This window comes from Narcine bancroftii, chromosome 3, assembly GCF_036971445.1.
Source record: "Narcine bancroftii isolate sNarBan1 chromosome 3, sNarBan1.hap1, whole genome shotgun sequence".
Taxonomy (NCBI): Eukaryota; Metazoa; Chordata; class Chondrichthyes; order Torpediniformes; family Narcinidae; genus Narcine; species Narcine bancroftii.
In genome coordinates this window covers 355,830,897-355,843,022 of record NC_091471.1, presented here as the reverse complement: position 1 = coordinate 355,843,022, position 12,126 = coordinate 355,830,897, and the positions used below count along the sequence as shown (strand labels likewise).

The window sequence follows — 12,126 nt, the reverse complement described above, 5'->3', positions numbered from 1 at the left end:
AAGCCGCTTAGCGCGGCTGTACATTCAGATCGATCTCGCTGATTATCCCTCTCCCAGAGGGGTTGCATTATGCAGCTCGGAGAAGCCCTCCACACATTCAGAGAGGTACATGATTATGCGTTTTGGTGGAGGTTCTTCACCTTTACATTTGGACTTTTGCCCTATCTGAAAGGGCCTTCTGATAGGGAGAAACCAAGAGTGCCATAGTGATAAACTGATGATGAGCCATCTGGTTGCAGGCTGCAAGAAACACAGGGCACACACAAAAGCACATGTAATAGCTTGGCTTCGCGGACGAAGATTTATGGAGGGGGTAAAAAGTCCACGTCAGCTGCAGGCTCGTTTGTGGCTCAAGTCCGATGCGGGACAGGCAGACACGATTGCAGCGGTTGCAAGGGAAAATTGGTTGGTTGGGGTTGGGTGTTGGGTTTTTCCTCCTTTGCCTTTTGTCAGTGAGGTGGGCTCTGCGGTCTTCTTCAAAGGAGGTTGCTGCCCGCCAAACTGTGAGGCGCCAAGATGCACGGTTTATGTAGACCTTTAAGAAATGTAGTGATATGTAGACCTTTAAGAAATGCTCAGAAGATCAAGCCATGATGGAGAGGAGAAAACTGAGTCAATGTTGGAGTTGGCACCAGAAAACTGGATTGACCAAAAATAATTAATTGGCAAACTCCAAATGTATCTGAATGTTCGAGCGAATAAATAATTTGTATACCTCCTATGAAGATGACTATCAGTGCCTTTGGGCCAAAATTGCTAGTGAAGGAACATTCCAAATTCAGGGACAATTAAATGTTGTTATTTTATTAAATATTTTAATAACACTACATTTTAGCAGCCAAAAAGAATTTCAATATTTTCTCATGGCGGTTTTGTTATTGTAGCTGCAAAGTCCGAATTTCATGGGTGTAATGAATCTGCACTGTGGGGAATTGAAGAAGTGACACGTTTCCTTTGCTTTACTACTTTGATGTATTCTTCTTTGAATTTTTTGCAAAGCACACTGGCAGTGAATGCTTGTGCATGCTGTAGTGTAGGAGTTCTTGTGCCTTATCTTTGCAGTAAGATCTTAAGAATAATTTTTGAATCTCCTTGAAGCTTGTGTTGTGTGACAGATATACTGTATCTTATTATACATCTGATTCATCCCTTGCAATCTCAAAATTCCCCATTTTAAAGTATTTTGGTTGTGTTTTGATATTTTACGTGGCAACAAGGTTACCTCGGCAATTGTCATTCAACGCCTGCTCTACAATCATAACATTTTATACCTTTTTGACCTTATTATACCCTCAGCTCCAGAACAGTTATATTACATAGGTGCAAATATCATATATTGGTACGAATGAATGATTTTTAAGCAATCTTTCATTTTCAAAATTAATCAAACGATTTCAAATCATTTACATTAAGTTAGTGGCCTATTGTCTTTTCATCCACATATATGATGACAAATATTCATTGACGTGTCCACATGGATTTTTTAAAAATCATACACTATTATATGTTCAACCGTGTTACCCAGGAAATGTACGGGCAGGTCAGATGAAAAGTAAATGACATTATGATCTCTAATTTTGTAATCCACATTGGCAACATGATCTAAACAAGGCAACTATTTTGGCATAATTAATCAATGTGCATAGAGAAACCCAACAAGTCAAACAGTGCACTTTATATCGCAAAGATAAAGATACATAACCAATGTTTCGGGCTTGAGCCCTTAATCAAGATATCATCAAACCCCCCCCCCCCCCCCCGAGGAAATAGATAAATAAACACGTTTTCAAATAAAAAAGACTGGGCAGATGGACCCCACGGGGGAGGGCTGACATTTCATGGGATATGAACTAGCAATGCCCCCTCAATGCGCAAGTATTCTTTTCGCCGCCGCCACTTCGACCGCACAGCAGCCATTATATTTATTTTGATAGTGGTATCATTGCATTTTTGCTGCTTCAGTCCTGTCTTGACTCCATGCGGATCTGGTTAGAGCAATATTTCTGGAATTCCTCTCATTTTTTTCTTCACACAAATCCCTGTCTCCTACCCTATTCGCATGTCATCTCAGTGAGTTCACCTCCAGTTATTGGAGAGGTGTCATCTTCTCTATTAGCTGAATCAGCTCACATGGCCTTTATGGCATTCCCATCCTCAATTTAATTAGCCAGTCTCTTGACAATAATTACACAAGACAAAGAGAGATTCCAGATACATTCAGAAAATGGTTGTAGATTGCTGAATTTTAGAATTTGCAGGGGAGATAGGTTTGGTTACAGTGGAGAATAGGGGATCAGGTTACAGCATAATGTAAAACATTCACTTCACCCAGTACTTGAGGATTTTTCCTTCCTCCACACTTAAAATTGAATGGTCAGAACATAAGAAATAGGAGCTAGAGTCGGCCATCCTGCCACTCGATCCTGCTCCGCCAATCAATGAGATCATGGCTGATCTGATGATAGACTCACCTCCACCTACCTGCCTTTTCCCAGTATCTCTTATTCCCCTACTTTATATAATTCTATCCACCCTTGTCTTAAATATATTTACTGTGGTAGCCTCCACTGCTTCAGTGGGTAGCGAAAGCGAATTTTATAGATTAACCACCCTCTGGGAAAATCAGTTCCTCTTTATCTCTGTCCTAAATCTACTCCCCTGTATTTGAGGCTCTGTCCCCTACTTCTAGACTCCCCCACCAATGGGAACAACTTACCTACCCCTACCTTATCTATGCCTTTCATAATTGTATATGATTCTCCAAGATCCCTCTCATTCTTCTAAATTCAAACGAATACAGCCCCAGATGACTCAACCTCTCTTCATAGGATAATCCTCATCTTTGGAATCAACCTGGTGAACCTCCTCTGCACCTCCAAAGCCAATACATCCATCCTCAAGAAAGGAGACCAGAAATGCACACGGTACTCCAGATGTGGCCTCACCAGTACTTTGTACAGTTGCCACACATCTTCTCTGTTCCAAAATTCAATTCCTCTAAGAATGAAGGCCAACATTCCATTTGCCTTCTTGATAGTTTCTTGAAAAAAGATTAGCACAAAATATATAAACCGAGGTATAATTACATAAAGCGCAAAAGGGTGACTATTTATTTGAATTTTCAGAAGACATCCAAAAATGTGCTGCATAAAAGACTTATACATAAAATAAGGATGCATAGAGTTGGGGGTGATGTATTACCATGGATAGAGGCTTTAACATACATGAATTGCAGTCACTTCATTCCAAAATGGCGCCCACTGAAACATGATGTCATGCAGACATACATGTTGCATAACACTCTTTGCCCACGAAATTGTGCTTACTTTATAATTTTTTAAATACAAATTACTTCATACAATGACTGCATATTTCAAAATGACTTTAAAGCTCAACTTAAATCTGTAAACACTTGTGGACACAACACATAAGTGGTGGCGGCAAAAAGAATACTTGCGCATTGAGGGGCATTGCTAGTTCATATCCCATGAAATGTCAGCCCTCCCCCGTGGGGTCCATCTGCCAAGTCTTTTTTATTTGAAAACGTGTTTATTTATCTATTTCCTCAGGGGGGGGGGGGGTTTGATGATATCTTGATTAAGGGCTCAAGCCCGAAACATTGGTTATGTATCTTTATCTTTGCGATATAAAGTGCACTGTTTGACTTGTTGGGTTTCTCTATGCACATTAATTAATTATGCCAAAATAGTTGCCTTGTTTAGATCATGTTGCCAATGTGGATTACAAAATTAGAGATCATAATGTCATTTACTTTTCATCTGACCTGCCCGTACATTTCCTGGGTAACACGGTTGAACATATAATAGTGTATGATTTTTAAAAAATCCATGTGGACACGTCAATGAATATTTGTCATCACATATGTGGATGAAAAGACAATAGGCCACTAACTTAATGTAAATGATTTGAAATCGTTTGATTAATTTTGAAAATGAAAGATTGCTTAAAAATCATTCATTCGTACCAATATATGATATTTGCACCTATGTAATATAACTGCTCTGGAGCTGAGGGTATAATAAAGCAAGTTCAATATAGTTCAGTTTGTTGTAGGACTGAATTTATGTAGATTGTCACAGTGACCTTTGACGTTGCATTTTCGAATGACAAATTTTATTGCTGCAAATTGAGAAAGGAATAGCTTTATAGGACAAATATAATTCCAATCCTGTCATGAAAATATAGAATTCTGATGTCTAACCAGGTTTCCAGTTATTAATTTGTAGTTGCAATCACTATCTTGTGCAATCAGTTACAGTGGAACTCATGTTATCTTTAAGAATTATTATAAACTAGCTGTCTTTAAGCTATTATTTAAGAGTTCATGTTGCTGGATAGGTTGACGCCTGGATTAATAATGTTATTTTGAACCCATTCCAAAGTACTGTCTTTTTTTCCCCCCATTTTAAAAGTTACACTGGTTAAACTTAATGTGATTGGATCAACAAACATGACGCTGTACTCTCCGAACAGTCAGTGCGAGCATTTGACACGCTGCTTGTGCCTGACACATGGAGTTGTTGGACCGAGTTGGACTTCTGCATTTTTTTTTGTCCAAACTGGATGTCAAAAGATTTGGCGATAAATTTCTTCAGAAGAAAACCTGAACAACCTCTTAATTAAAAAAGAGACAGTGTATTTCTGAGTGGGTTCAGGAACCAAACAAAAACAAGCTACAAGGCATTGCCCATTTGGTTAGATGTGATGTAGCTGAGAAAGGGGTAACAGTGTCAAGATGTTTTTGATATTTTCTTAGAATAGTGGATGTTTGGCCCATTCATTTCAACACTCGCAGCTTTGCTTTGTTCCCCCCCCTTAGTTCCATGTCACTTGTTCTCTTGCTTATTTGATCTCTCATCGTTTATATAAAGGGTTTATATCAATGTTTGCACGATGATACCATCACAAAATATGAGGTGTTCATGACAATAAATTCTGATTCATCAATGCCACCCTAATTTTGTCAACGGCCAGCCAGACTTGGGGTAGGTAGTTTATGGTTTACAATTTCATTAACAATCAATGCATCTTTCGGATATGGGAGGATATAAGCCCCCATTTAAACTTCCAAACTTCCCATTGATGGAAGAGCTGAGAACCAGAGGACATAGAATGAAGGTACTTGGGAAAAGGACCAAAAGTGGTACAGAAGCTTTATTTCGCAGTGAATGGTTAGGGCCTGGAGTGTCACATTGAATGAAAGGTTAGTGGAGGGAGGAGTCTGTAGATTTATGTTTTTTAAAAAATTGCAGGGTTTTCGGAGAGGATACAGAATGGGATGCATTGTCTTGCTCTTGCAAAAGCGTGCTGTCATATTCATGTGATTCTGACATTCCCCACCTTGACCTGATGAGGAATTAGCATCATTCATCATTGCAGTTCTAAACATTGTAATTCCCACCCCAACAGTACAGCAAGAGTTTATTGTCCTATACTTAAATACAACATACAGAGACACTAAAATGTAGACTCCCTATGCTGATTGAGATGTGCGCTTATTTAATGAAGAGGAAGTAAGAAAGGTTGGCCAAGTTCAATCAGACAGAAGGTTTTGAGAGTCTGCTTTCTCAGAGGTGGTTTCCTCAGGATGGAAAGTCCAGAACTTGGGCACAGTCACAAGAGGGAACCATTAGGAAAGATGAAATTTTTTTATCCTGCGTTATAAATATTGGATCTCTTGCCTCAGGAAACTATGAATGTTCAATCCGAGAGAATTCAAGATTAAAATCAACAGATATTTTGCACATTAAAGGAATCGGATGACATGGGCATCAAATGGGAAAGTGGACGAGAGGCGCAGGGCTATACATGATCTTACTGAACACCAGAGCAACTCTGAGTTATGTGGCTTCTATTATATTTTTCTGAGAACTCCTGATGTAATGAAGCCAACCAACACTGTTCGGAGCTTTTTTTATCGATTGAACTAATTTAGTACACATTAAAATATGAAGTGATAAATAAATACACGTTCTTGGATCATCTACTGCTCTGTCTGGTTTATGGCCTCTGGTTTTATTACCATTTTTAATATGTGATGATGAGGACTACGGCATTATTAAATTATCTTTCCCTTCCATGCCTTTGCTTCATAGTTTCAGTGTAGCATTAATTTGTTGAATAAAATAAATTCACACATTTGAAATATGTATGCCCAATGATGTATTGACTGACAGTGAGTTAAGTGAGTTGCTTTAGATTCCGGCATCTGCGATCTTCTACACCTCTCTTAAATGAGTTGTTTTTTATTATCCCGACTTTGACTGGTTTATATCTTTTTATGCTCAATAGCTGTTAGAAAATTATTTTAAATTCTGAGGAAGTAACCAAATGTATGATTTGATTAACCTGAAGTGACTGTTCAGGTAAATATTATATATTCATTATAACCTTAAGAAACACAATTGTACTATTTTCTCTATCATGGCCACCAGTTATGCAGGCTATTTCCTAGACCTTAGGGATTTTGATTATTGTAATTCTTCCCAAATTTGCTTTGTTTTTTAAATATTTTATTTAGCAATTTTTAAACCACAATAGTAAATATATTTCTTACAATAAAGAACTTTCAAAAATTATTCATGCGGTGTATATCCATCCTCCCCTTCCCAAACCCCCAAAAAGGAAGGAAAAGAAAATAGAAGAGAAAAAAAACTGTAGACGGTCAAGAGGATAAACTACATATAGTAAAATTTTTAATATAATGATGCTGGAGGTTACCAAAAGATCGGGCCTTCAGAGAGTTTTTTAAACATTCATACCCACGTTTTGCAAATATGGGTGCCAAATTTTACAAAATATCTGATATTTATTTCCTAAATTATAGTAATCTTCTCAAATGGAATACAGCTATGAAGTTCGGCATACCATCTTGCCATCCCTAAATCTGTATCTGATTTCCAAGTAATAGCTATATACTTCCTAGAAACTGCTAAAAAAATTTGTACAAATTCAATTTGATACACCGTTATTTTTAATTTAGGTCTTATAGTCCTAATATTTCCCAACAGAATATCAGATCCTGTGGGAATTTAATCTCTGTTGTTCATTCAAAAAAAATTCCAAGTTCCAACCATAAATGTTTTAACTTTAGGACACTTCCAAGTAGAATGCAGAAATGATCCAATCTCTTGACCACATCTAAAACATAAATCTGATAATGTAGGGTTCAATTTTTAAAATTTTTGAGGAGTTAAATATAGCTGATGCAAAAAATTGTATTGAACCGATCCCTTAACATATTATCTCTACATAATTGCATCCAATCTTTCTCATCTATTTGTCTATTTAAAGCCATTTCCCATTTTAATCTCGACTTGTGTACCCCTATTTTAGGGGCTTTCCTTTGAAGTAAATTGTACATGAGAGAGAAATTTATTTCCATTACTAGTACAAATCAATGATTCCAATTCACTCTGACTAGGTAACATCAAATTCAGACCTATCTTATCAATCATAAATGCCATAACCTAATAATAACAAAAAATGTTATTTGGTACATTAAATTTATTCTTCATTTGTTCAAAAATAATAAATATTCCAGCCTCAAAACAATCTTCTATTCTCAATATGCATTGATTACACTGTTGTTGATTGTAACGTGAACAATTAGCTAACGAATTTCTAAAATAACTGGTGATCCTAGGAGTTGATCTTCCACTGGGGGAGTCCATTAAGCTCCCAGAGATAACTTGGTCCCCAACCTCTTTGATAGGTAGAACATCACTAGAATTTTTTTCTCGATCGAGTTAATTCGTCATCCAATTGTGCCAGTACAGCCTGATAAAACAGCTTTCTCCGGTACTCGGTACAGAACTGTGCAAACACATATGCAGACATAACACAAATGATACATATACATAGTTTATTTTTGCACTACCAGTAATTGGTAATTCTGCTTTGCCTGCAGGGACAAGAATCTCAGGGTTGTATGTGATGTCATGTATGTACTCAGACAAGAAATCTACACATTTACATATATTAAAATAAATACTGTTAATAAATAGTCACAGGGAGTTGTTTTAGCATTCATTCTAACTTTACCTGATAACTCAATGTTTTCCTGTTTTCTTTTAATTTTTCAGTCTTGCCAGGCTGATCTGGTGAAAGACAATGGTCACAAGTACTTCATTTCTGTTCTGGCAGATCCATATATGCCGGTGAGTCTCTTGATGCTGTACACTTAGACTTTTATTGAGGAAGAACTGACAGGTACTTTAAAGCAAGCGATGCATCTCATTGTAGTCTTAGCCTCTTGTGCAGGGCAAAGAAATAGTGACTGACCCAAAGAAGCTATTGCAAATTGGCTGTCAGCCATGCATTTGAATAAATGAAAGGTAGCAACAATTAAATAGAAATTTACAATTTGAATGCACCTGACACAGTTTCAGTTCGGTTCAAACCTTTTAACAAATTAATTTTTGAGTCATCATTCGGACAGCTCACAAATGAGCGTTTTGCTAACAAAGTCCTTGATGGACATGAAACATTGACCATGCTTATCTCCTACTGATGCTGCTCAATCCACGGAGTTCCTCCAGCAAGTTGTTATTTTCTCTACATTCCAGCATCTGCAGTCTCCTTTGTTGACCATGAAATTCATGGTGATCATTACACACCTACTTTACTTTAAACCCTCTTTTAAAATCTTGCCTCCCCACCAACCACCCCTGATTCTCCTACTACTGACTTTAGAGATCACTTCTAGTAGCCAATGCACGAACCAACCAGCATGCTTTAGAAACTGGGGCCTTCCGAAGAAACCCTTGGCGTCAAAGTGAGCATGCTAAATTGACACATAAATTTAATCAATCACTGTTATCCCAAGCCAAAGTGGCAGGCAAATTTTACACGGATCAAAAATTGCATGTTCATCTGTTTTTAATTGTGTTTGTGGCGGTTTTAATGTTGTAATGGACATCAGGAGAAATCCAGTTATGCGAAGGATTATTTTGGAAGGCTGGACAGAATCCTTCCTTTTTCACTGCATAAATTGTTATCTTAGATTCTGTCCCTTGAGCCTGCTTCACCATTTTGTAAGACAATGGCTCTTCGTCACCTATTCCCCATTTGAGCTGAACTGGCTTTAAATAAAAAAAATCCCTGAATGGCCTTATTTTCTCTTAATCTGTTTTCTGAATTTTGAAGTGAGAGAAATAACATTGGACCAAGGTTGTCCAATTATTCATATAACAGCTGAATGCTACAGTGGCTTGAAATCTGAAACAAAAGGAAAAGTGCTGATCAAGTCAAACAACATCCACTGAGTGAAGCAGAATATCAATTCACTGACATTTCCCTATTGTTGTCAGACCTGATTTTTTTTCTTCAGTCCAGTTATAAGTGTTCAGCCTGGCACAGCAGAACCTTTTGCGGTTTGGAATGCAGAGTAAATCCAGTTGGAGCGATAGATGTACTATCATGCCTCTGCAGGCAAAATTCTGGAAGCATGTGCAACTTTGGAGGTAGATTCTTTTATAATTCTGCCCATTGTAATTTGGTGTGGCAATCAAAAGTGAGCCAAGACCATGAAAATGTTGCACTTAAAAAACATGTGACAAGAAGTTCACCCTTTGATTAATGAGGTACAACCTGACACAGAAGATTGACAGTTGTGATGAAGGCTGGAACAGGCGAGAGATCTATATTTTTTAAAAGTTGTGTTATTTTTGAATGCCTAAAATAATGAGTCACACAATTGCTTTTATATGTATATAGATATATGTGGCTGTGTTAATTGGGTTTCTTTCTGTTTAGGCTGAACACAGAACAATGGCAGCTTTTATTTTAGCCGTAATTGTCAATAGCTATAATACGGGACAGGTAAGCAATAGTTAAATTTAATTTAAAAAAACATTGAGATTATTTTGTGCCTTCTTGACCTTTGGGCATCCTTAAAATTCTTTGCAGCCAGAGAAATGGTTTTGAGAACTTAGCTGTCCATTTGGGAAATATGGCAGTTCATTTCTGCATAGCATTCTCCATTTAAGGCAGTGATCTTTTGTTTTAATGGTATTCATTGGGAAAGAAGCATTTCCAAGATTACTAAAAGATATCACACCTGCTTTTTGTATTGAGACAATGGCATGTTTCAACAATCAGATCATTTAGGTTCATTTAAGGATGGGCAGGGGAAAGTTCAATCTTTTTCCCCCAAAATATCAACATTTTGTGCAACACTCCCTAAGGAAGACGCACGTGCATCAGTCAAGAATTTTGTTCTTCACTCTCCGAAGTGGAATTGGACCCAATAACCCCTGACTGATATCTGGGTGCTGATAAGTCACAGAGACAGTTATTTATATATTTATAATATATGTGCACAAGTAGTCATTAACCACGACTAGGAATTTTAACTAAAGATAAATTTCTCTTCCTAAATAGGAATGTAATGATTTTCTATTTTAAGTGCAAAGCTTTCTCATTCTTTTATGCTCTCCCCAGTCAGTTTCAGTACAAGTTTTGTGATGAGATTAAAATTCTGCTTAATGTCTCCAGAACAGCACAGTTAGCACCATGCTGTTACAGCGCCTGGGACCTGGGTTCGTACCCTTCGCTGTCTGTAAGGAGTTTGTACATTCTCCCCTTGTCTGCGAGGATTTCCTCTGGGTACTCTGGTTTCTTTCTAACTTTCAAAAACGCATCAGGGGATTGTAGGTTAATTGGGATATTTGGGCGGCACAGGCTCCTGGGTTGAAAGGGCCTATTACTATGCTATATGTTTACATTTTTTTTAAAAAGTTTGGGGAGGGAGAAATGTTGCCCAGTAATAATCCATTAAAGATATTTTGGTTGTCACCTCTTCCCTGAGCCTATCCACAGTATGATGTCTCTTCCATGTTAATATTCAGGCCATATGCTTTTCCATCCTGCCTCTTTCTAAATTAAGTACATCCTTCTCCTTATTAATATCAAGGGAGAACTTGTATTAACTCAGCTACTTTCTAAAAGAGCGATTTCTGAAGCTTTTGTATTCCTTTTGCAAGTTTATTTGTTGGAATCTTGCCAACCTTATAAAATGCTTCCTTTTGTCAATTTTCAGTTTTTAAAATATGATTGTAAGCAATTGCATATTAGTTTGCTTCACTGTAAATCCAAGCCAATCAGAGAAATAAAATGACAGAACTCCAGTAAATGTGTAGAGGAATCTGCACATTGTCCTGTCTCCATTTTCATGTGCCTTTACCTCATGATTTTGTCATGCTGTTTCATTGCCTTGTTATCTTTGCTCTATTACAATGTCATACCACATCAATGGAAGCAGAGGCAAATCACATACGGATTCAACTACCCCCTATCCCCCACCCGACCCTGCAACAGCCGCAAGCCTGATTGACCATGGCACAAATCAATTCCCTTGTTAACTGAAGTGGGAAGGGAGGCAGACTTCCCTGAGTGGAGAAAGAGATGGTGAGGTCCCAGCAAGTGTGTGTGCCATTATCCAGTATTGCTGCATCTGAACTGTGTAGTTTCCCTTCCAGTTTTGTCAGTGCACCTCTCCGTTGCTCAATGTAAGCCTCTTGTACTCCATTTAGGTTTCACAAGAGGTCTAGTTTCTATTTAACCAGATTTAATTTTTTATAAAACCAAGAGAGGCATTCTCTTACCTGATCCCACTCTAAATTATTTTGAATTAATAAAATAAAATCTAAATTAAAAATTAAATAAGGGCTCGGGCCTGAAAGGTTGGTTACTCTTTGCTTTCCTGTAGATGCTGCATGACCTGTTGAGTTTCTTTAGCACCTTTGTGTATTGCCCCACTCTAAATTAGATTTGTTTTTTGGAAATTCTCATGACAAACTTTTTTTTTTAAAACATTTTCATTCTCAGGTTTGGGCATCTGTTACAGACCAGCTTGTAGAGACTAGTGGCCTAGCGGACTCCTCTGGAAAATGCATAACCTGAGAATGAATACTCTCATTCCTTCCCCAAAAGTTGTACTACACATCCAGGGTTTATGGCCAGGTTTGAAGCGCGCTCCTGTGCCCATTCAGGGATGAAATCAGCCAATGCTAATGTTGCGTTCAGAAGTTAACAGTGAAGAATCATGAGCTGCCAGAATGAAAATGTGAGAATCCTGCTATTAAACCCAATACCTTAGGCCCA

The 12,126-nt window shown here is 37.7% G+C and overlaps 1 protein-coding gene across 7 annotated transcripts in view; it reads left to right on the top strand.

Annotated features, from left to right (window-relative positions):
- Nucleotides 1–12,126, top strand: part of rptor (regulatory associated protein of MTOR, complex 1) — a 339,346-nt gene that overhangs the window by 177,072 nt on the left and 150,148 nt on the right. For all 7 annotated transcript variants that reach the window (XM_069929956.1, XM_069929955.1, XM_069929957.1 and 4 more), the window contains 2 exons: nt 8,106–8,180; nt 9,778–9,843. In XM_069929956.1, coding sequence (XP_069786057.1) covers nt 8,106–8,180; nt 9,778–9,843 — 141 coding nt within the window. The remainder of the gene's footprint in view (nt 1–8,105; nt 8,181–9,777; nt 9,844–12,126) is intronic.